Genomic DNA, 25814 nt, shown 5'->3' with positions numbered 1-25814 from the left:
CTCTCGGATGTCTGTTCACAGAAAAACTACACAGTCGTTGCTACCTGATTTGTTGACATCAGACCATCAAACAAAACAGAGGTTTCCCCGTCGGGATCATTTATTCAAATGGTGTGCATTTATTTAATTATGTAAAGTAGCTTTATAAACGAATGTTTAATGAACATTTTAAGAAGCTGTGAGATTTGCCATAAAAAGCCGTTAGTTTTAACTTGATTCTCTTCGGTCTCCCGGAACAGCATTTAAGCTAGTTAGCACAATAATGACCTAAAATAAGATATGTACCGCGAGTCTCGTTGCTGTTAACTTAGTAACTTAATAGGTAGCTTTTGTGATGTATTAATATTGTATTTCATAGGCTTCAAGTTACCGGAAACCAACTTCCTCGGCTAGCCAAAGGAAAAAGACGGATTTAAAACACGACCTGACTGAGGAGCAAAAGCAAGAAATTAAAGAGGCTTTCGATCTCTTTGACACAGATGGAACTGGAACAATAGACGTGAAGGAGCTCAAGGTTGGCTTTCTAGTTAAATGTGTAGTGATAAAAGTTAAGTAAGGAAAACATACCGCGGTCACAACACCGCAGCAGCTTCAGTTTTCTTTACTGTTATCTGTGTCACAGGTTGCCATGAGAGCTCTGGGGTTTGAACCAAAGAAAGAAGAGATCAAGAAAATGATTGCAGACATTGATAAAGAGGGTTCTGGAACGATTGACTTTGGTGACTTTCTCAGTATTATGACACTGAAAATGGTGAGTGTTTTACCGAAAGGAACAAGAAAACTTCTCTGCAGTTAAGTTGGAAGTTTTACTGTGAAAATAGCACTGTCCTTAAAACTGTTGGGGCTAAATCAAGCATTTGTGTGTTGTTTCGACAGCTGTTGTTTTGGAGCAATTCTAAACATTGCAAGAATTTGCTAGATATAGTATCTCTCTCTCTCTCTCTCTCCCCCTCCCTGTCTCACACACAGACACATTTGTAAGGCTAGTGTATTTATGGGTTGACCCATGAAAAACTTGCCAAATCATCTCTGCCAGTGCTTGTTCTGCTTTTGACTCTTGTTGGAGCTTCTGGTACCTCAGATGTTGACAATCAGGTGCCTGATTGGCATCTGATTAGCATGGGTCCTGCTACAGTGAGCAAATACATCATGGCACCGTACATGCAAAGTCACCAACACCTTTATGGCTTTCCTGTGTCCTAAACAAATAGCACAGTAACAGTAGATCATAGAAAAAGGTTTTCTTCAGACTGAAAAAACTATAGATAACATTTAGTGTGGCCACCTGTTCTTTACATTACAAAACATATTTCCATTCAAGAGTTATAAAATATACTGCATGCACACTCTTTATGTCTGTGCTTTGTAAAATGTGCTTCACTTCATTTCCTACACACATTCTGCAAATTATGTTCATATTGGACTGCATTTGGAGCAAAATTTAAAAAAGAACATTTTGCATGTTTTTAATTTGTAATATATATATATGTGTATTCATTTTTGATGAGAACAGAGTGAGAAAGACACAAAAGAAGAAATACTGAAGGCTTTCCGACTCTTTGATGATGACTGCACGGGAAAAATCTCATTCAAAAATCTCAAGAGAGTTGCCAAGGAGCTGGGTGAAAACCTCACAGATGCAGAGCTGCAGGTATAGAGATTCTTCATTACTTTGGAGTACTTACAGTTTTGCCCCTACCTGCCCCTGTGTGAAGAAGTAATCCCCCCTCCCCTTTTTAAATCATGAATTGATGACTCATCCAGAAGGTCACAAAGAACCGAGAACAACATCTAAAGAAAGTTCCAAGAGTGAGTTCTAACCAAAAAGAACATAAAGGTTATTCTCACAATTGCCAAAAATGTCTTGTTGATCTCCAAGACCTTGACGACACAAAAAGTTGAACTTTTTGGGAAGGCTTGAATCTCGCTACATCTACAATAAAACAAACAGCATTTTATAAAAAGTACATCGTAGCAACATCTGGGCCTGCTTTGGTCAACTTGACTTAATTGACGGAACTTTGAGTTCTGCTCTCTACCTGAAAATCCTAAAGGAGAATGCCTGACCATCAGTTCATGCCAGGAACGTATGCACACTCAAGTTATTCAGCAGGACAATGATCTGAAACACACCAGCAAGTTCACCTCTGATTGGCTTAAAAAACAACAACAAAGAAAACACAAGTCACGACTGATTAAGGTGCTTTGGCATGACCTTAAACAGGCTGTTCATATGGCTGAATTAAAACAGTTTTGCAAAGAACGGTAGGACAGACTTCCTCCACAGTGATGTGAAAGGCTGATTGTCTAGTTATTTCGAATGCTTGATTGCAATTTCTACTGCCAAGGGTGGTAGGACCAGTTAATTTAGATAGCTTTTTTCCCTTAATTAAATTAAAAACATATAATCATTTAAAAATTGCATTTTGTATTATCAGGTTATTGAAAATGATTCCTGAGGTAATGATGTTCAAAAAGTTGGGTTTTGAGAAAAAAACCCCCATCTTGAACAAAAACAAGATTTTGAATTTAGATTGTGATATTTGTAGTGGGTGTAAACTGATTTAATTTTTAACAGAGCGTTTTTCAGTTCTGATAAGGGCTCAGTAATGCTGGGAAAAATGAAATGAATTAATAAGAACAAAGCTTTTCGTACTGCTTTGCTGCTCAGTACTTTGAGAGCCTGCAAGTCACTCTGCAGTAACTATTCATAGTGTAAAGATTAACATTTTTATATGTAAATGAACCGGTGCATCGCTTTTCTACTCTACTTTATATGCCTCATTCAAACACACACTCATACAAGCTCTTTTTTCCTACACACAAGTCCTTTGTTGGCGACTTTCAAGCCTTTGAGTCGCCGAGCAGCTGAATAGGGGAATAATGTTGACGCGCCCGCTGTTTAAAACGTTAGTCAAAGTTCCAAGTTAAAACTCCTTTATTTGTTATCAAATCCTTAAAATCCGTAGAAAAACAGTGATCAAAAACATTCCAAGCTTGAGCGGTCAGCAAAAGTCGACTTCCCCCATCACCCACTCATTCACAAAATTTCCCTCGGGCCGTGAACAGGTGATATAGCAATCACTATTACAGACACCACGTGACCCAAAGCTACGCCTATCCATAACATTCCGGCCCCTAATTATTACATTTTTACAGTAATAATTACACATCCAACACCACAACTCACAACACACACTTCATCATATCACAGACACCCAGTGAGACAACATAACATACATCAAAAAGTCCACCAAAGTTATTTTCTCATGTCTTCTCTTCTGTCTGCACATGGTCAGTCAGTCATAGGCCAGAGGTTACCAGCACTTAGCCTAAATATAGTCAGTCTGTAATGTACATCTCATAACATTAAAGTCAATTCAAAGTTAGTTATGTCACACTGTGTCAAAATGTCATAATCATGGGTCAGAAGTCTCCTGAAGAAGGCATATCTTTGTGATGGGTCTGCACACATGGCTGGTTGGGGTCTTAATCCAGACCTGACGCACAAGCCCCTTTTCATCTGGTGCAGCTCCGGTGACTCTCCCAATGATCCAGGAACCACGAGGTGCAGAATCATCCACTATAAGGACCACATCTCCGGGAACGAAGTTGCGTTTAATCCTTCCCCATTTCTGGCGCTCTAATTCTGTGACTGGGACTCTCTTTGCATATCCTCTAGATATAAGATCTGTCATGAAGGCAGTGTAGTCTTTGTGAAAGTCTTTATCTCTGATGAACCTTTTCTTCAAACCTAAGGCTCGTTGCTCAATTGCACGGTTGTCAGGCATTCTTATGTCTCGGTCTTTTAGTGGCAGGGCAATGCTGTAGTGCCAATCCCCCAAAGTCACCGTCTTGCTGGCCAATTCCAGGAACTTCAAGTCTTCCTTTGACAGCCCCATCTGTTCATCATTGCTGCTCTCAGGAAAATCCATCTTGAACTGCTGTTTCCATAGCTTGTCCAGTATGACAGCAGAAACTCTGTTGGCGGTAACTGTTGCCAAACATCCTGGCCTTCCACAGCATTCTCGATTAAGTGGCCCATTCACAGTCCAGCCGAGCACAGTCCTAATGGCAAAGGGTCCATCACCTACACTCCGGATGACCTCCAAAGGTTCTAGAGCTCTGGGCATATTCATGCCAATCAAAAGCTCAACATTGGCCTTAATTTCTGGCAAATGAACGTGCTTCAAATGTGGCCAGTCATCCAGGTCCTGTTGATTTGGGATGTTACCAGTATCTACAGGCATTTTATGCTGAGTGAAGAGGTTAGGCATATCACAGTACATGTCACTGTCCAATCCAGCAACTTCAAGTTCAGGTACAATGAAACTGTCTACCACTTTCTCCTGTCCCATGGTGCGCAGGAGAATCTTTGTCTTCCTCCCAGCAATATTCAGCTTGTCCATAAGACCCACTGTACAAAAGGATGCTGAACTCCCATGGTCCAGAAAGGCATACGTTTCCACTATTCTTTGACCTCTCTTTGATTTTACTTTAACTGGCACAATGGCAAGCTTACAGTCCTGTTCACCAGCCCCAGTAAGACCACTAGTCTGGAACGTAACAGGAATGTTATCTGCCTCATTATTAGGTTTGACTTCATTCTTCTCTTTGTGGTGGATATGGAGTATACTTGCATGTCGGAGGCCACAGATTTGACATGAAAGGCGTTTTCTGCATTCTTTGCTTATGTGCCCAGTACACAAACAGCCAAAACAAATGCAGTTCTTTTTAAGAAAAGAAATCTTCTCATCATGAGGTTTCTTATCAAGCAGAGCACATGACTCCAAAAACAAGCCTTCACAGTGCTGTGACGATCTTGAGCCTCTATCTGATTCTGTCTCTCGACGTCAGAGACTGTTGTGGCGAAGCTACTTCCTTTAGCTTTTAGATGTGGAGAACATTTCCCTCCATTGCTGCCCTTGGCTGCTAGATGTGTTGCTGGAACGTCACATAGATTTCCAAAGATGGGATCTGTTACAATTTTAACTTGACGCTCAAGGAAGGAAACAATGTCAATGAATGCGGCTCTGCGATGTTGCCTCTCCTGAATGGCATATGCTACTGTTCGCCATTTGTCTTTTAACTTATATGGCAGTCTTCTAATCACAGCAAGCATATTGGCAGGTGTATTTAATTCAGAGAGATCATTAATCTCTTCCATTGCATTGCAGCATCCACGTAAGAACAAACAATATGCCTGAAGAGCTTTTCCATCTTCCGATCTAATCAGTGGCCATGAGTGAACTTTGTTCAAATAGGCAGATGCAATCACATGTCCATTCCCAAAGTGCTCATACAGCAGAGTCTTTGCCTTTACATATCCAGCACTTCCAGACATATGTTGGCAGCTTTTAACAAGTTCATTGGGCTGCCCCTTGGTGTACTGTGCAAGATAATGCAGGCAGTCACCAGCATCGCCAGTCTTTGCTTCTATGACCTGTTCAAACGAGCGCATAAAGGCCTGAAAATGTAAAGGGTCACCATCAAAGGTTTGAATCTCCCTTTTGGGCAGTGAAGAAAGACTTTGCTGATGGACCAACATACAAGTTAATTCATTTTGTTTTTCCATAATGGACAACAGATTTTCATTGGCTACTGGAAGAGCAGCTTGTAGCTTAGGCAAAGGTGGAATTGATCCAAAAGCATCAGAAGGCCCCATAAAAGCTGGTGCAGGCCTTTCCCTTTTGATATTCTGTTGCACTGTTTTTACTTGAAGCTCTGCATTCCCAGTGATTGCATTTCCTTTTGTAAGCGTCTGAGGAACAAAAGTCTCTGCATCCGCATTAAGAATTTCAAGGCTGTTTCCCTTTGTTTTAAAATATGATTCCATTCCATTAGATTTCCGTGAAGCGACGCTCCGCATAGCGGATCCAGTTCTCAGCACGTTCACCTTTGCAACAGTTGCAGCTATATCTGCTTCAAGCTGAAGTTGTTCTTTCTTTCTCCTCAATTGTTCCTCTTGTTCTTCAAGAGAGTGTTTTTCTTTCAGCATATGTTGACGTGCGAGCAAGGCGGCCATTTCAGCTTCTGCCCTGAGACATGCAGATGAAGTAGATGATACTCTTGAGCTTGACCTACTGCCTTGATTTGACACACTGTCGGATGGCAACACGTCATCATTAACATCATTCTGAGGATTAAGAGATAATTGTGGTTCTTTTCCAGTGTGCTCTCGAACCTCCATTTCTCCTCCCAGGGAAGTTTCCTGTGACTGTGCCTTGTCAGATGATGGCCTCCCTGAATGTTTATCAGTTTCAGAAAGCCATATGTTAACATCCTCCATAAACCCTTTATTGTATTTAGAGATGCTTGAGAACCATGTATTTTGTTTATCTTTCTCATCAAATGAGATTAGAGAAAGTAAAGATTCATGCAATGCACTGGCATCCTTAAACAGGTGTGTTAACTCATCAAACTGTTTTTTGACTTGTGAATGATTTTTATCATCTTTCATTAGCTCTTTAAGAGACATAATAACACTTTTCATTTTGTTTACATGCCTTTTCCGATCTGTTTGGATGGTTTCAATTTTGTTTGCAAGAGCTTTCTCAGTGAGGGAAGTTATTCTTTTATCCTTTTCAGTTTTTCCAACAACAGATGCAGCCTGTGATCCACTCATTTTAAGCATTCAACATAAGCAGCATGCCAAAATCCAAAACAAAGGCAACAGCAATTCCTTCAAACTCAGTTGAACGCCTGCAGAGCCACAACTCACACACACCAAATCCAACAGCAAACGTAGCGGTGGGCGTGTCACAAAAACATCTTCGTATGGTCAGAATCCAAACTGCGTTCAAACAAACAATACGCAGCACAAAAACACAGTTTACATACCACCGTCGTCTTCTCCTTATCTGTCGGTCTAGCCGCTTTTACGGGTGTAGTGGCGGCGGTGTGTGGGCTCGCATCGGCGTTTATTCAGCGCTGATTGCGGGACGGTCCATTGCCGTCGCACTTTTTGCTGACAAATGTTGGCGACTTTCAAGCCTTTGAGTCGCCGAGCAGCTGAATAGGGGAATAATGTTGACGCGCCCGCTGTTTAAAACGTTAGTCAAAGTTCCAAGTTAAAACTCCTTTATTTGTTATCAAATCCTTAAAATCCGTAGAAAAACAGTGATCAAAAACATTCCAAGCTTGAGCGGTCAGCAAAAGTCGACTTCCCCCATCACCCACTCATTCACAAAATTTCCCTCGGGCCGTGAACAGGTGATATAGCAATCACTATTACAGACACCACGTGACCCAAAGCTACGCCTATCCATAACATCCTTTCTGTCTAACATTCACATACAGTCGTACTCCAATGAGCACATCAGAGAGCAACTTGTTGTTCATTATCTTGCACAAGGATACTTTGGCCTGCAGACTAAACCACCAACCTTCCAGTTAGTGGATGACCTGCTGCACCTCCTGAGCTACAGCCACCCCAGCTGGCTTTGTTAAATATACTAAAGTACAAAAAAGTTGCTCATTCTGAAGGGGTCAGGTGGGATCCTTTTGCTGGTTTGACTGATTTTAAATTTGCTACCTCATATTTAAAATATTGTAGTACCTCTACTACAGTAAATTGTATAAGTGGTACAAACCGTAAAGTAATACCACATGTCCGGAAGCCAAGAATTTTTTATTTAAAGAACAATACATACTTAGAGGAACCACTATAAATACATTTCTATATAAGTACCAAACGTATTGTCTCTCTTCTCATATCTCCCAGTTCCTCTAATGTTGGTATGTTCTTACATGTCACAGTAAAATAGTAGTAACTGTATTATTTTAGGTGGGGTTTTCCTGGGTAACCTTTGCAGTCAAATGCCATGCATGAAACACAAAGTTACCTGAAGTCAGTGTGAGAATTGTTCCAGTTTGATGCTCTCACTTCCTTCCCTTTGCTACATCACATTTATTATCCTTTCAGGAAATGATTGACGAGGCAGACCGAGACGGGGACGGTGAGGTCAACGAGCAGGAGTTCCTGCGGATAATGAAGAAGACCAATCTTTATTAAACCTCAGTGTCTTAGAACCTTTGTATTGTAACTTTTTTTGGAACATTAGTTTTGTTTGTATGGAAATATTTTAATATGTTGTATCTTTGCACACGCTTTTATAAAATTGCAAAACCAATAAATCTATTTCATCAGAGATGATTTGTCTGTTACATTGTCATTATGAAAGCCTTTATTTAAACATAAGACTCATTGAGTTGTCTTTTTCTACAAAAACATAGAGTTATACAAAAATATGAATTATACAAATCATGTGCAAGTGTGATTTAGGATACACCTAGTACAGGTTAAAGAATCAGAATATTGTGAAAAAGGTTGTTTTGTTTTTTTGTGGAAATTGTGTTCTAAAAGATGAACATAATTTTATTATGTGTAGGTGAAATACACTTAGCAGTTAACTGGGACTTCTTTACATTGAGTTCCTGCATCAGTGCAGTGAGGCATGGAGGCAACCAATCCAAGCTGCTTTGATAAAGCAGCTCTCATTTTTGGATCAGGCATTTATCTATCCAAATGGAATGGATAACACAGGTTTACTGGCCAATCAGATACAATACTAACATGGTCAGCAACCATTTGCTAGTAATTGTGGCCTTGTGGGCAGGTCCTACTACAAAAGGAAGTCTGTGTTCCCTTAAAGCTAATTGGGAAATGGAAGCATCTTTAAAATCTCCTGGAAGATTTAAGACCTGGTAAATGGTAAATGGCCTGTATTTGTATAGCGCTTTACTTAGTCTCTAAGGACCCCAAAGCGCTTTACACGTTCAGTAATCCACCCATTCACACACACATTCACATACTGGTGATGGCGAGCTACATTGTAGCCACAGCCACCCTGCGCACTGACAGAGGCGAGGCTGCCGGACACTGGCGCCACCGGGCCCTCTGACCACCACCAATAGGCAACGACAATGTGGTTTCTGTCCCTCTCCAGTCATCTTTGACACTCTGGCTTCCAAATGCAAAAATTGACGTGAAAAGGGGACTTTGGACCACTGAGCAACAGCCCAGTTCTCTCTCTCCTCAGCACAAGTATTACAGTTCTGCTGCTGGTTCAGGAGTGGCTGTGATATCAGGACTGCAGCCCCTTTGCTCAAAATATTTGTGCATCGTGCTTGTTGATGTACTGACACCAGCTTCAGTCCGCTCCTTGCGAAGCGCTTCCAAGTTTTTTAATCAGCGTTTAATAACAGTCCTGCAAAGACTGCAGGCATTCTTGTTGTTTGTGCACTTTTTATTACCACACTTTTCCATTCCAGCCAACTTTCCATTAATGTGTTTCAACAGCACTCTGCAAACTGCAATGGCATTTTCTTGCTTACCGTCTTTGTGGAAGGTGATGATGACAACTGGACAAATGCCAAATTAGCAATCTTCCACATATTTTTGCATGTACTGAATTTGATTTGTAGAAATTTACTCAACCGTTTTTTTGAGCAACATGTCATGTCTGTCAATATTACAACAGAAAAATAGTCTAGAGTCTAAAATATGTAAAGATTTTTTAACTTCCATAAATATCTGATGGAAAATATTGAGTTTTTTCGCAGTTTTCTAATTTTTTGAGATGCATGTACAATGCATCTCCTGGTTATAGTTATGTTTTCAGACTCAAGGCTGCTAATCTGCAGAAATAGAAGAGCGATGGTTTTGAAAATCTCACTGAAGGTGATTTCGATACAGTGCAGTAATAAGCTGCAGTGCATCCTGCAAAGCACAACATGCCAATAATGTTTCAGACAGTGAAAGTCATATGACTAAGTTGATGTTGACTAACCTGAATTATTTTACTGTAGACAGAAATGACAAGCGTGAACTTGAGATGAGTAACTCAGTAAAAGTCACTCTCACTTCTTGCTTCGAGTTACAGAATAAAGTTAATTTGTAGAAAACATGCAGCAGAGTGCTGTCCTGCCTACAGATTTGATCATCTTATAGGAAAGATTCTCCCCCTGATTAATTGTCATATACGGCGGAAGTCTGGTTTTGGCCAAAACACCGAACCTTGTTAAAATAAACAGGATACTGTAGTGACGTATTTTTCCGAACCATCAGACGGCTGTGTATTATTTTGAGGATGCTTGCCAGTGATTGTGAAAGTTGTGATAACCTGTTCTAGACGGCGAAGGAACATCGGGGTGGAAAATATGAAAAGGTTTCTCCCAAGATGAGATATCCATTTTTTGAAAAATATTCCACGCAATAAGAGTTTTCAATGCACAAAAAGCGAAAACACATACGAAGAACTTTTGAGAGCTACATTCTGAAGATTTAAACAGTTATTAACATTAACCTCCTAGGACCTGGCGTCCACATATGTGGACATCACATATATGGACCAAAATACTCAATTTTGCCCTACATAGCCTGATATCCACTTACGAGGACATTATACTGCTACTGTTCTATCAAAATTTTAAACGAGTATCCTCATACGTGGCTCTCATTCTTCTTAAAAACAAAAATAAGGTAAAAAAAAAAATCTGGTAATTCTTTGTTTTTACATTCATCAGGCCCCAATATGCCCAAATGTCAAAGAGAAATTAAAAATGCATACTGTGGAAGCGTTCGGGTCTTAGGAGGTTAAGATGCATGTTAAAAAAGAACTTCTATTGAGATACATTTACAAGCAAGTCCGATGTTTAACAGAGATATTTTTATATTTGTTTTGGAGCAGCTTAAAATGCCAGAATATGGGATTTTTTTATGGATTTCTTTCATTTTGTTTAGGTCTTGATGTGAAACTTGGAATTGATACAGATGAGCCAAATCAAAAGGCCAGTATTTCAAAGGCTCATTATATGTAACCCTCTCTGACTCAAATCCATCCACCTTCTTGGAGTTCAAAGCACACCACACACCAGGTGAGAGCTGAAAACAGTACCAGAACTCGCTTTGTGTTTACACAAACAGTTACTGCATGTATGGCCCAAATAAATTACATCCACAGTAGAAGACTGCTCTTTGGTTCCATGATTAGTGGACTGGCATTCACATGTTTTCTAGTCTTAATGACGATTTAAAGCAATTGAAAGTAAAAACAGCACATAACCATACATTTATACAGCGCTTCATCTGCCTAACACCTACACATGATTTAGGGTCACCAGTTACCCTAGCACGCATGATATTGGACTTGGGGATAAAATCTGTGCATTCACAAACTCCAGACAGAAAGGCCCAAGACAACAAGGAGATTGAGACCAGGAATCCTTAAAGGCTACAGAGTACCTTCCTCTTTATACAATGCAATAACATTAAGAGTTTAGAAAGCTTTACAAAGGCAGAATTTACAATGGCTGTCAAGTCAATTCAGTTTTAATTTTAAAGTGTCAAATCACAAGAACAGTGATTTGATTTCAAAGAGCTTTCAATTGTAAGGCAAAGACCCTACAATAATATAGAGAAACTCCACCAATCACATGACTCCCAAGGAAAAACTCCCTTTTAACAGGAAGAAGCCTCGGGCAGAACCAGGCTCAGGGAGGGGCGGCCATGACCAGTTGGGGTGAGAGAAGGAAGAGATGACAAAAGACTTGAAATTAAATCTATCTGTTTAGTTGTGGAGTAACTTGCTATGAAATCTGTGCAAATGAAGACTTGACCACCTGAAAAACAACATGAGCTGTCTTTACTCCAGCAGACAACCTCTATTCTCCCTCCTTGAAGAATATAATAATTTGAAAGCTGTTTTTCAGGAAAAGAAAGGAAAAACGGATATCCAAAAGGATAACGTGGCCTCAAACACCCTCGTCTTGCTTTGTTTGCTCAACAGTTTTATTAGGAAACTACAAGTGAACACCAAACGTCATTCTGGGGGCACGTCTCGTCACCTGGTAGCCATTTTCATACGTGTCCAGGCACAAGTATCGACATTTAGGCTGCTGTTTTGAAGCATTCTCTAAATGTATATGGGAGGTGGGGTGTCTACTTTTATAACACCGTATACTGCTCTCCGCCAGCATAAAAGGTTTTTGTGTCATATTTAGAGTTGAGTTTAAAGGTTATTTTAAATTTCTTCCAGCAGTTAGACTCATCACTTTAATAACGGCATAAAAGAAAGAGGGTACTTTACCTGCAGGGAGCAACCTAGTTTGGAAGTGTAGGTGTTCAGACAGTGGATGTTTGATTTTAGAACAAAACTTTCCAATTGGAGTTTGATGTTTTGCAACAGTGTCAGTTTCAAGGCCTTAATATCTTCACGGCCCCTCAGCTGAGTGTTATTCCCCTACTGTTGTGGTTAAACAGTATTCACAGCTCATGGCCTGTTCTGTACTCCCACTGCTCCGCTTGTTGTTTTTCTCTTCCCTTCAAATGATCAATTTCCAAAACAGCTAAACCTTTTAAGTCTGGTCGTTGCTGGTAAAAGTCAATCGCATTAACTCTTAAAGGTCAAGAATGTGTCACCATTATGTAGGAAAGCTGTCTCGCAAGCCCCCTTTGAGTAAGATAAACTCAAGACAAAGTAATAACTGTCATTGTGCTTAGAAGAACTGACGGGTGACTGCAGCAGTGGTATGTTGGCTTTTTAAAGCTTCAGCTATTTATCTAAAGATATGTTTAGTTTTTGCAATATTAGACATTCTATTATTTACAATCTACTGCTATGGTGATGTTGTATTAGTTATAAAATTACCCTTAAAAAGAGCAATGTCAGTTTTCAGTTTATCAGTATTTTGTACAGTGGAGACACATTGTAGTTCTTGTATTATTTAAGGTACTATTTAGTCCTATTTGTATTTAGTCAAGTACAGTTAAGAAGAAAACTTGCATAGAAATCAATGTAAAGGCTATGATGACCTTCAAGATGTTGCAACAGAGAAAACCTATAGTTCAGATCTTAAGATTGCACACCTGACTCCCACACATGCCCTGCATTTTAATGCTCGGGGTTTGTGTGGAGATGCGTTGCCACCCCTTAACCACTTACCTTTGAACATATGAGTAGGTCAGGTGTGTTCTACTGTAGAAGAGAAAACCTTGGTTGACAAATGGCACGCACAAGCAGGTTTGGTAAACGGCATTGTCTTGCATCCCCACTGTGCCAGCAGCAAAGAACATGGTTTCAGAATTTAGTTCTAGTTCTTTGGTTAAATACTGCTTCTTTCCACAAAATAACAAAAAAATAGGTCACGTTGGCTCCTTTTCATTAGTTTTCCTATATGTCTTTTGTCAGATCAGTCACGGTGACCCGATTTATGCAGGTTTGTGAAAACAAAACATTTTGAATAACCCACTTTCCATCCTTTTCTGAGTAAATGACTGTGCAGAATTGTTTATTTTCATAAAATAATAAGCAGGGTTGGGCCAACCATTGGGATGACTTTGCAAAGTGTGAAAATTGCAGATTTCACACAGAAAACATTAATATTTTTATTTTTTTTAATTAAAAAATTGGTACACGGGAGTGGAAATGCAAGGAAAATATTTCTAAAGTTGAACTGTTTGAATCATAAAGATGTCAAATACTTTAGTTCTAAAATGCTCGATGAACATGTGAATATTTTGTGTCTCCAACGATGCTGTCACAATTTTTAGCATTTAATGTGCACTTTCAGCTTGTTTATACCTGTTTATTGTGTGTTCTTAACTAGTATTTACCATCAGGCAAGTTATTCCTAGGCTATTTCAAGCTGATAAAGTGTGGGAACCTACTTTGCAGCTGCTGACCAAACTCCTACAAAATTAGCCGGCTATGCGTGAGAGACTCTCTTTATGTGTAGGCCAAAGAAACCAAAGTTAAACTCTTCATTCTGGTTCTGATAACAGAAACTGCTGTCACAAGATAATTAAAAAACAGCTCGTTATGCAGTTTTTTATTTTAAAGCTTTTATGAGATTATCAGATAAGTCACTGTATTGAGCACTTTTTGTGCGATCTGGTCACACTCAGAAGGAAAAAAGAAAAATAGTTTAGCTTTCCTGTCTACTGGAATCAATATATGAAATTCCTCACATTTTATACGAGAAAACTTCCAATCAACTTTGTGGGTTACCATACTGAACTCTAATGCGCTGCAGGCTAATTTCATCAGCATCTTGCCGATGGTAAATTCCGGCTTGCTGATTTACCACTGGCCTTGTAAGCTTGTTTCGTTATGCTTCATTTATCAAACTTCATCTGTGATTGCTTATTTACCCGATGACAGTGTCAACAGGAGCCGAAATCTACATTTTGATATTACAAATAGCAGCTGGTATCATCTTTGAATGCACTAATGATGACTCTGAACAATAAACAATATAAACAAGCCTTGTAAACAAGCTGTGTCATCCCTTTTGTCATAGCAATGAACAAGACCAGAAGAGGCAATCCCCCACCCACGGCAGCTTTGTATCTTCCTGTACACTTACGGTAATGAGCATGCTCACATTTCATAATCATTGATAATCTCCTTCATTTGTCCTTGCATCTAAAACAAAAAAAGTCATCATGTTTCTCTCAGTCAGCATTTTAATTAAAAAACATACACACTTACTTAAAAAATGCCAAGATGCGTGTGTTTCATGCAAACTTTCAACCTCGCGCCTACTCTCTCCGCACCACGGCAATGCAAACTGTTCACAAAGGGGAGACCACAGTGTAGGAAATCATACTACTGCAAGTGGGAGTAGGAAGTCAACTACATTATCAAGAAGAAGTAAATAAATCTGCCTCACAGTGTCAAATGCTTGAAGTGCAAACACATGGTGAATTCATGAAGATCCTTTTAACTTTCATTTAAACTCCCTGAAGAGACAAAGAACACATCTTACATTTTGTTTTTAGGCCATGCCACCCATACTGAAACCATAATTAGATGAATTCACATTAGAAGAGCACGTATTAGACACGTATTTTATTTATTGTATGCATAAGAAGAGGTACACGTGCAATAAACAAAAACAAAACAAAGCTGTCATTTACGGTTTGAGCAAGCAATATCAAGTCAAAACAAAAACAAATTATGATACTGATGAGCAACAACTGTGGCCGAGCTACGTAATAATGAAATACAGTAGCAGAAAAATAGACAAATCATTTGTTGACAAAAAAAATCAAACATTTACTTTTGATTGACATCTGGTTTTAAGTCACCTCACACTGATAACTCGTGGCAAAAATGGTGTTTAGAAAAATGAACGGGGGTCTACTCTTAACCAACTTCAATAAACTGTAAAAGAAAAAAATACAACAAATGTTATTTATTCTTTATTTTCAGTGTAAAGTAAGAAAAAGGCACATAAGCATAACTTGTACACACATCTAATGCATTGCAGATACAACTGTTAAATCAGTCTCCTAATATGATGTCATTTAAGTAACACAGATTAAAATATTTATTCATTCTGTGACATCTCAAGCTCTCAATGTCAGTTTACACTAAAGTGACGTTAATCCAGCTTACCTATCGATACCAAGACATTCTAACTATTGTTATATTAATAACAATAAACTAATGTAATTTTAAGAGTTTTGTATCCATTAGTGAGATGTCATTACTGCACCAAGGTAAATACGTATGCTGCTCTGTATGCTCTTGTAGACATTCGGCTACGTCGTTGAAGACAAAGCGCGACTTGAAACAAGCCGCACTTTTTTGTCACTGTGTTTAACACTCTGGCTGACCACAAAGAACATTTCTCAGTGTGGCATGTCACGTCTGACCAAGACTGTTAGTCATCATTGAAAAAACATGTGTCAGTAGAGCATTGTTTTGCAAAGTTCCCTGGAAAAAGCTTGAGATGTTAGTTCTAGATATCTGACGATAACATTTCACTTTCAACTAGTTTTAAAAAGTTTTAATTGATGGCCTTTTTTCATAGTCGCATAGATCAATTAATGTTAGTTTTATGTCAGTTTGAATGAGTAACTACAGTACAACTAATCCAACTAACTCTTGTGATGCTTTGAAATTAAGTGCAGTGCCTCTGCTGTATTGGTGAGGTGCCTCAGAAGACAAAGTAGAATTTCAAAGTTTCCCTCACACATACAATTTTGTGAGAATCTGGTCAGGTTGAAAGCTAGATGTCTATTGTTATGCATCAACTTTTGCCAATTGCTTGCTCATAGTGTGTTGTCTTAATGTTGTTGTTTTTTTCCTGTATTACTGTAGCGTCCTTATCTTACAATATAAAGTTGCTATTGTGACTTGGTGCTATATAAATAAAATTACATTTAATCGATGACCATTAACTAGCTGTAAATTCCCCAGACTATTCCCTACGCTACTCTTTTATTGGTTCAAGTGGGCATAACAAGTACGTTGTACCAGGAAACAAGTTGTCTTAATTTCATTATCAATCGATACACAAATGCCAATATTTTTGTCATCCAAGGTTTTGTGGTGTACTTGTAGTGTGAGATCAAATGGCCATGTAGGTAATAGATGCATGTGGGAACCAAAAAAAGGAACAATAATTTGAAACCACTGGCTGTAGTCTGAATAGTTTTCTATTAGCTTTTAACCAGTATGCAGAAAGGAAGTGTTGAACAGGATATCTGTTGCATGGATATCCTGGTTAAACTGAAAAAAACTGGCTTCTAGCCCAGCAGACTTAACTGCCAGAATAACCGTTTAAAGTGAGCTTGCAGGGGGATAGTCAGTCTCAAACTGGGACCTTCATTTTTGTTAGACGACATCACCACATTTACCATTTTACATGCATTAGATACAAAAATAATAGAATTGCACTGGGTAATTTCTTCTGTTCGTCTTTAATTTACTCATATTTGTAATGAATAATATGTAACAGCTTTTTTCTCCCTGGCTGTCCGTTTAATCAGAATGACTAAACACAACTTTTAATTTTTAGAGGTATTTTTTTAAGATTATTGTTTCGGATTGGAATTGAAAACTGGTGAATCAATTAATACGTATGACATTAATCCAGATAAAGTATTAATGTAAAAATGTAAAGTAAAAATGAGGTAGATTTTCACTTCTTGAGAGGATTTTCCTATTACTGGTTTATTATTTAATCATTAATAAACATTTTGGAGTTTTTTTTACAACTTAAATAAGCTATTTGACAAAAAAATGGGGAAAATGATGCACAAAGACCGTTGTTGGACCTGCAACTGGAAAAAGAAGCTAAGAGCTATGAAATGTAAATGATACATCCTTATGCTTATGTAACACCTTGAACAATCTTGCACCTTTATTTCCACTGCATTTCTTTAATGATAAGGGCATTGTCCCTTATCTCCTCCACTAATCTCTATAATGGGGGAGGAAAGGTTTTATGAATTCCTCATGTCAACAACGCTGCTTTGTAAGACTTTTAGACGTAAAAACACAAACCAGCACACCACAGGTGGGTTAGGAGGGATTCTCTGGTGGTGGCCAGATGAGGAAATTCTTTTGAATTTTGAATCTACCTGAGGACACTTTTTCCTTTCTGTGTGCGCATTACAGAAGGTACTCCTGATAAGACGCTGAGGGTGATGCACCTCTTAGACCAGTCGGAGCCCCCACCCACCTGTTCCCTTACGCTGACGAAGAGAGAAAACAGACGAGAGGGGTTTTCTCTTTCACTCTCACTTCCTCTCTTCTGGTTGCCGCAGATTGTTGTAAAGATTGTGTGTATGGAGAGAACTTGTGCACTACCACTGACGGGGCAGAAAGACTGAGGTAGCATGAACATGGACATACTGACTAACCTATGATACAATCTGAAATTCCAAAATGTGTAAGTTGTGAAGTGGAGTAGATGACCATCATTAAATATGCAGTGATATTTCCATAAAAGGTTTCCTATGGCTAAAATATAACTGTGATTAAAGATTGGTTGTCATAATAATAATAATAAACAACAACAACAATCTATTGTAATAAAAATTGAGCTCATCGACTATGTCTTTGTCTTTTAAACACAATGACCTCAGAAGCGGATTTTAGTCATTATCTTTTAAAACTGCCCAATGAAAAGTCCCATTTCAGTGAAAGCATAAAGGAGACTTTATTTACATTTGGCATTGACATTCAATTGAACTCACAGACAATGAGATATAATATGGGATATAATTCAGATTGTCAAAATTTCACATCTCCTCATCCTCATCCTTTCTCATTAAAAACAGTGTGTCAGGAGTCAAAAAAGGAAAACTCTTTCTCTTGACCAAATTATTTAGAAAGTTAAAAATATGAAGGAGAATTCATGAGGACAGTGCCATGAAAATCCAATAGCATGGGTGCTTAATTATGCAATATTAATAGAAAGTTGCATGTTGTTTCATGCAGCCAACATGGTGACAATGTTACCTTAATACCAAGTTTGTGACTGTGATGGACAAAACAATGTAGTCAAAGTGGCAACAGAGCATGAAATGATACAGAGGCAAAGGTGTGTAAAGCTTTTATTTTTTAAACTGCATCCCAGTGATGATGATTGACATGTCTAACATCATGTCAGCACAACACAAACACAACCATACAAACAATGCAATCAATGATAATTCCTGACAAACAGTCAACAGTCAAGTCAAGCAAAGCTGAGCACGGGCTTTGTCGATCTTTCTGAAGTAGAAGGTTATACAGACCTATGCAACTTCTACAAATAAAAGTGAGAAATATGACTGCTGTTTTCTCTCACTGTGGTGAACCAATGCATCAGATGACTGACATAATGTGTTTGACATAAGCAAAACATACAAAAATTCCCAATATACAGAAGTGCTTTCGTGCCAGTGCGAGTTAAACTACAGACAATAAACCTGAAAGTGAAAGAAAATAGTAATTTTAACCCTTAATTCGGCATTCATAAACATCTTGTTTAAGTTAACCAGAATCGAGTGTTTATTCAATCACTTTTACAAGCTATTCAGTTTTTACACATGTGACAATAAAAAACTAAATATAAGTAATATGTGGTGTTGCTTATCCTTGGAGAATCTTCATTTTTCATTGCAATTTTCTTACATGTGTATTTTTAGTACAAAAAATATATATTAATTTGAACTAACAAAAACACAAAAGAAAAGACAGGCAATCCAATAGCAATTACCTATACTCCTCATAGCTGTTGTAATATTTTTTTTTTAATATATGCATTTTACTATATATACACATATGGATAAAACTGAACTGTTGATCTGTTGCTCACCAAAAGTGGCAGCAACTAAGCTGTTGAGTTATTTGAAGAAAGAACAGACACAATCTTTTCAACCAGTTTTGGATGTGCCTTGAGAGTTACTGATAATAATGAACACCTAGGAACGACCAGATGCCTAACCGCCTCACCTACAAAAATAGTTGATTATCAAATAATTACAATGTAATTACAACATGACAACATTTCTTTAGAAAACCTCTTTTTTTCCCCCTGCAGACCATCATTAATCTGTGAGTCTGTAACAGCATGTGTCATCCTTTTGAAATGACGTGACGCTGTCAGCCCGCTCCATAATGACACATGCAACTGTTTCAAGGCATTTCATAAGCAGACCCTCTTAAGCCGCTGTACGTTTCCTTGATCTTGCAAGTGGACAAAAATGTGTAAGAGACAAAAGAGTGAAATAGCAGCATAAAGAACTACTCAGCAAATGTTACTCCAATATTAGCTTACTTCCTTATGCACTATGAAAATACAACATATATATATATACACACACACATATATATGCACGCGTGTGTGTGTGTGTGTGTGTGTGTATGTATACACACACACACACACAGATGTTTTTTTGGGTTTTTTTTCATGTCTCTTTGGTAAAACATTAACTCTTACAAAGGGTTTCCTGTTGTTGCCGAAGATATTTGTCCGTGTAGGTGGCCACAATGCAGTGAATGCATTCAGGTTGTCAATACCACACCTACAAAGAATACCTATGACAAGCTTTGGCTCCACTGATTCAAAGTGAAAATGGGAAGTGTCGTCGCCGTTCCTCTAGTTTCCGGGTGAGTCGGGTGCACTCAAACGAGTTTACATTCACACACTAGTATCTATAGGCCCCACGCACGCGCGGCTTGACGCCAGTTTCGGATCACGTAGTGGTGACTGCCAGTGGAAAAGAAAATTTCATTACTCACACACTAGTTTCTGCAGTTTTCCAACTCTGTAAAAGTGGTTTTCCTGTGTCCTCAGGGATAAGTATAAAAAGGTAAGCGACACAAGTATCTGCATTTCCAGTAAAACTTGGGTAAAGCGTCTTTTGGTGAATCGGTGCCTGCTGCTGACACTTAACAATATGAAGCTGATTGTTTTTTGCCTTTTCACAATCTACTGTTGCTCTTTGGTCAAAGCATCTCCCATGGAGCGCAAAAAACTACAAGAAGTCCTTAGAGAGCTGAAAATGCTCAAACGCGACTTTCCGGTTAGTTCATCTACATCAACTTTTTAACTGCTTTAACTGCATTTCACAACTTGCTTTCTAGCAAACTAACTTTCATTACCTAATGCAATCTTTTTTGACTTCCTTTTGCAGAACACAGAACTCATGATGAATACTCCACCAAAGGACATTGAGGTAAGCAAAACTACTTTAATCTAAAATAATGCAGACCGTATGGTCACCACTACGATAAATATTGGTGGTTGCTTACTCATTGTTGTTATGCTCCCACTTACTGTAGTTAGTTTGTCAGGCGCCGGGTACTGTAGGAGTACATCAAATGATGTGTGAAATACCAAAATGTGCAGGGTGATAAGCAGCTGTAAAACTCGAAACTTAAAGGATAAAGGTCCAGATTTAAATTTCGCATCTACTCTTTGATCACAATACTTAAAAATAAATGACTGTCATATTAAGGAGCAGAGGAACTGTCATAAAACGTTTACAAAGTAAAATGTAAGCATTTAAAATTTAATTTAGCAAAAATAAAATCCACAAAATTAAGTGTTAGACAGGATTAAAACTACATTATACATTTCTTAGTTTAATTAGAAACAAAAATACGACTATTATACAGAATATTTATTAAAACCTTGCACTATGAAACCATGCATTTTTGTTTTTCTGAGTTGATTTGACTAAGGTGAAATCCTCAAAAAGGCCATATATATTTCAATATTTATAAATAGAAATGACAATATTTACTTTAAAGGCTCTATAGCACATCTTAGCAATGAAACCTAAAAACATTTTGTAAAGTTTTGCAATGCTCTTGTGGTCAAATCCTACATAGTCTCATTATGTACCCTTTATATAACTAGACTTGTAAATGTTTATTAAGATGCACTGCATTACTAGTAAATTCTAATCAGCCTTCTTTCTTGTCAGGCTTATTCATTTTCATTCAGTGAGTCAACTCAAGAGTGTGCTCAGTGGATTTTTTTCATTTTCTCACAGCTTCCTTTGAGTGAAATGTGATGAGTAATCAAGCAGAGAGCAGACAAAACCATTACACTTCCTCACGCCACCTCTCAAACTGAGCATTTGACAGAATGCTAGAAAACTTTTGAGTCAATATTCTGTTTAACATCTTGCAAATTACAGTTTATCTCACACCGCGAATGATGAGGATTGCCAAGCATCTGATCTTGCTTTGCAAAACAAAGATTATGGTTTCAAAATGAGATCACAACACTAAACCGTAGCAATAATGATAAGATTTAACAATAACTGTAGCAGAATTTCTGATTTTTAAATGCAGCAAAACAAATTACGGCTAATTCGCTAGGCAGATATAAAATACTCAAAAAAACTTTGACCCAAGCTGGCTGAGTTCACGGGTGTCACACCACACTGGAAAATGAGTATCTAAACAGAAACAAGTGTTTCACATGGGAAAAATTGCATTGTACCATCAGCATTTTCATCCAGATTTTTGGAGGGAAACAATTCATACAAAAAAAAAAAAAAAAACCCTCTTTCACTTAACAGAAAGTTATCATTGAAATAGTGGAAACTCTGTTTGGTTCAGTTTCATTTTGTATAAAAATGTTTTTGTGTGCATCAGATTGGAAAGTCAACTACAATGAAGTCATGAAATGAAACTACAAACAATAGCTTTCTTGGAACAATATTTTTCCTTACATTGAAACAAAGAAAACTCATTTTCATAGCCAACTGTAAATGAAGTAGAACTGTGCATCAAGCTGTTGTGTTCCCTTTGTATGGTGCTCCGTGTGATATATCTCATTTAAAAAAGCAAATGTATTTAAAAAGACCAACCGGAACCCTGACATATATATATGTGTGTGTGTAAGCTGGGATAATCATGATGTCATATTCACCATCATTTCTTTTTCTTTTCGTAACAGGACTGCTGTTGTCTGACAGCCTTAACTTGCTTTCGGGAGACTCTGCTTCAACATTTTGGCATAAGTGGAAAATATCAGAAAAAACTTTACAAGAGTCTTAATCATACCCTTACTGTAAGTACATTGTTTGGGGTGGGACTCACATAATAATATACCTTAAGTCCTATTCTAAAGACTAATGTCAACATTTTAGTACACTGCATTTCTAAAACTGGCATATTTCTTTCAATCATTGCAGATCAGTGGACTGAACTTTTGTAACACAGAAACTTCTACGGTAAGTAAAAATTAGTCAGCATTGCTTTTTTTTCTTGATTGTGACTATTGTTTTTTCAGTTTGTACACAGACTCTTGTAGTAAACGACCATTTAAGTAAACTCCTTTCTTCTTTGTTTCTTTTTAGACCAACTGCTCAACCTGCCACTCACATCCTAAGGAAAAAGCATCAGAGTTTTTCAACAGACTGGAGTCTCTGGTTCAAAGGGTAAGGCTATTTCAGATATATTTCAGAAAGCTATACATAAAATACTAGACCATTTTGTTTTTACAGTAAGCTTAAAATAAAAAGGCTATGCTCTTTAATATGATCATAAATGTATTGATGCTTGTACAGCAAATTAAGTATTTATTTTCATCCATTTTTAGGGTCTAAGCAGAATCAACTGAGATGAGCTGAAGATCCATTAGCAACTTTAGAGAAGACACTACTTTGTAAAGGGCCAAGCACGTCGAAGATTGCGTCTTACAGCCTGATAAATATTTAACTTATTTATTATTTATTTATATTGAAGTGGTTAACTCACTCAAGCTATCAGGAAAGCTGCTCTGCTGCCACCTTGTGGACTTCGTACCCTCAGTCAGTGAGAGGGAAAATTAATTTATTCATTCATTTTGTAGTTCTCAAAGAATAGTTTAATAATGACATTTATACTGTGTATGAATTTCCTTAGTACATAAATTATTTTGTAAAACAACTGTACCATCTGAAAATATCAAATTAATTACCATATATTATTTGATGTGCCTAGTTTATATGAAGGACAGATTCTCTGCTTGTAGCAGGAACTGAAAGACAAGTGTTCTATTTTTTTTTATTTTTTAGCAAATGGGCATTTTTTTCCATTCTGGCAGTAGTCCATTGTATAGTTAACAAGTCGTAACTTTCTCTTGTCAACTTCATATAAAAGGCAGGTTGATATTAATAAAGACAGTGTCTAACTGTGCTATCAAACTGTATTTATGATATAGTTTATATGTTTAGATATTTATTGTTTAAATGTTTGATACCAATTACAAGTTTTTAGAATTACTTTTTTATACGTGCTGGACTAACTGAGAAAAATAAATATAAATGAAATTCACAGAAAGTGAAGAGAAATTGTGTTGATGTTATCCATGTTTTTTGGTTGTTTTTTGTGCTCGTATGACGGGATGTGAATGGGTTAACGAGGCATGTTGTTCAAAGTGCTTTGAGTGCTCGAGTAGAGTAGAAAATCACAAATAAAAGAACCAGTCCGTTTACTATGTTTTGACCTGACATGGTTCTGGAGGCACATCCTGAAATGTAAAGATACATTTTCCAGGAGCTTAAGTTTAATCCAAGCGTTGCATTTGCATTCAGAAGCTGTAAAACAACAACATGTGATCAAACAAGCTTTGACACACTTGCAGCTATATCCAAAAAGACAGCTGGAACACTAGGAGTAGCTAAATCAATATATCTCTGAAGAAGAGAGAATTGGTAAAATGAATAGGTTGTCCTGGGTGTTCATGGAAGACAACAGTGATGGATGATCACAAAATCTTTCCATGATAAAGAACGACACCTTCTGGACAAGACTGTGTACAAGAGAGCAGAGGCTTCTTCAAGGTTCAAACCATACTAGTTTCATAAAACTCTGAGCAATACTCTAGGAGTGGAAGCAAATCTTGTGAAAATGAAAAAGTGCCCATGACAACACAAGAACCATGGCTCTGAGACCCATTAGGTGACCACTGAGCACCTTTGGCCAGACAAGCTGAACAGAAAAAGCTAAAAATAAAAGGTGTGTAGACATGAAACTAAGATCAGCAGGAAGATAAAAGAGTAGTGCTCATGATCCAAATTACATTACGTAACCTGTAAAGCACAATGAAGGCAATGCCATGTGTAGGCATGCATAGCTTCTAGTGGCACAGTGTGACTAATGTTTTCTAAGGAGCTTGGAAAGAAAAGCATCTGGACTTCTTTAAGTTGCTTGAAGACGTTTCACCTCTCATCCGAGAAGCTTCTTCAGTTCTAAGGTCACATGGTGGAGAGTCCCAGATTTAAACCCAGTGGGAGTTTCCCCCCAACAGAGGGACAAAAGGACCCCCTGATGATCCTGTACCTAATCACATGAGCCAAGGTGTGAAAACAGGTGTGGGTCACAATCAGCCAGGGTTTCGGTTGAGCTCATTGTGAAACCTGGCCCCACCCTATCATGTGATTTCCTTGAGGTCAAATGGCAGAGGTGTGAGTGGGCGTTAAGGTGTCTGGGAAGGGATCTCAAAACTGGGTTATAGATGTGACTAATGTTTGCTGAAGATACAGTTAGGGCCATATCTATTTGGACACTGACACAAGTTCAGTTATTTTTACCTGTTTACTGAAACATATTCCAATTATAGTTACATAATGGACATGGACATACTCTGTAGACTCTCAGCTTTTGTTTCAGGGTATCCACATTCAAATTGGATGAAGGGTTTAGGAGTTCCAGATCCTTAATATGTAGCCATCCCCTTTTTAAAATGTCCAAAAATAAATGTAGAGTTGACGCAAAGGCTATTTCATGGGCAGGTGGGGGCAATTTTTTTGTTATGTCATTATTAATTAAGCAGATATAAAGCCTGGAGTTGATTTGAGGCGTATTTGGAAGATTTTGCTGTAAAAAGACAACATGTGGTCAAAGGAGCTCTCTGTGCAGGTGAAACAAGTCATCCTTAAGCTGTGAAAAAAGACAAAAAGCTATCTGAGAAATTGCTACAATACTGGGAGTGGCAAAATCTACCGTTTGGTAAATTCTGAGAAAGAAAGAAAGCATCGGTGAACGCACCAACGGAAAAAGACCTGAAAGTCTATGGAAGACAACAGTGGTGGATGATCACAGAATAATTTCCATGGTGAGGAGAAACCCCTTCACAACAGCCAACCAAGCAAACAACCCTCTCCAGGAGGTATGAGTATCGATATCCTCATAAAGAGAAGGCTACATGAATGTAAATACAGAGGGTTCACTTCAAGGTGCAAGCCACTCATAAGCCTCAAGAATAGAAAGGCTAGAGTGAAGCTTGCTTAAAAAGAAAAAAAAGAAGAGAGCATTAAAAAAGAAAAAAGAAAACAGCATCTGGTGATGCCAATGAGTTCATTACTTCAGGCTGTCATTGAGTGAGCAAAGTGTTTTCAACCAAGTGTTAGAAATGAACATTTTATTTTCAGTTATCTAATTTTTCCAATTTTCTTGAACCTCTGAAATAAAGGGGCAATCTCTTTGTTGTTGTGTAACTGTAAATGTATATGTAAAAGTATGTTACATGTGAAGTCATCAAAGTGTGATAAGTAAACCAGGCAAGATGGTGGACCTAAACCAATGACC

The 25814-nt window shown here is 38.0% G+C and overlaps 2 protein-coding genes across 6 annotated transcripts; both read left to right on the top strand.

Moving 5' to 3' along the window:
* The first annotated feature begins 5 nt into the window (after positions 1-5).
* Positions 6-8150, top strand: cetn4 (centrin 4). Its single transcript, XM_082509831.1, has 5 exons — positions 6-111; positions 359-514; positions 623-751; positions 1514-1651; positions 7925-8150. Exons 1-5 carry the CDS (start codon positions 109-111, stop codon positions 8012-8014), a joined length of 516 nt encoding a protein of 171 aa, XP_082365957.1. The 5' UTR covers positions 6-108; the 3' UTR covers positions 8015-8150.
* A 2650-nt stretch (positions 8151-10800) lies between these two features.
* On the top strand, positions 10801-25603 carry il21 (interleukin 21). 5 transcript variants are annotated; one of them, XM_082509858.1, is made up of 7 exons: positions 10801-10878; positions 14302-14368; positions 17412-20308; positions 20420-20461; positions 22198-22311; positions 22436-22474; positions 22601-25603. In XM_082509858.1, exons 3-7 carry the CDS (start codon positions 20183-20185, stop codon positions 22727-22729), a joined length of 450 nt encoding a protein of 149 aa, XP_082365984.1. In that variant the 5' UTR covers positions 10801-10878; positions 14302-14368; positions 17412-20182; the 3' UTR covers positions 22730-25603. The 5 variants fall into 5 exon arrangements, with proteins under 5 accessions (XP_082365984.1, XP_082365983.1, XP_082365985.1 ...); XM_082509857.1 differs by lacking the exon at positions 10801-10878 and adding an exon at positions 11972-12529; XM_082509859.1 differs by lacking the exon at positions 10801-10878 and adding an exon at positions 13195-13218.
* Positions 25604-25814: the final 211 nt, after the last annotated feature.

This window comes from Aulonocara stuartgranti (assembly GCF_965226115.1).
Source record: "Aulonocara stuartgranti genome assembly, chromosome: 2".
In the NCBI taxonomy this organism is placed as follows: domain Eukaryota; kingdom Metazoa; phylum Chordata; class Actinopteri; order Cichliformes; family Cichlidae; genus Aulonocara; species Aulonocara stuartgranti.
Note: the sequence above shows the minus strand (reverse complement) of the source record. Positions and strands in the feature narration are given on the sequence as shown.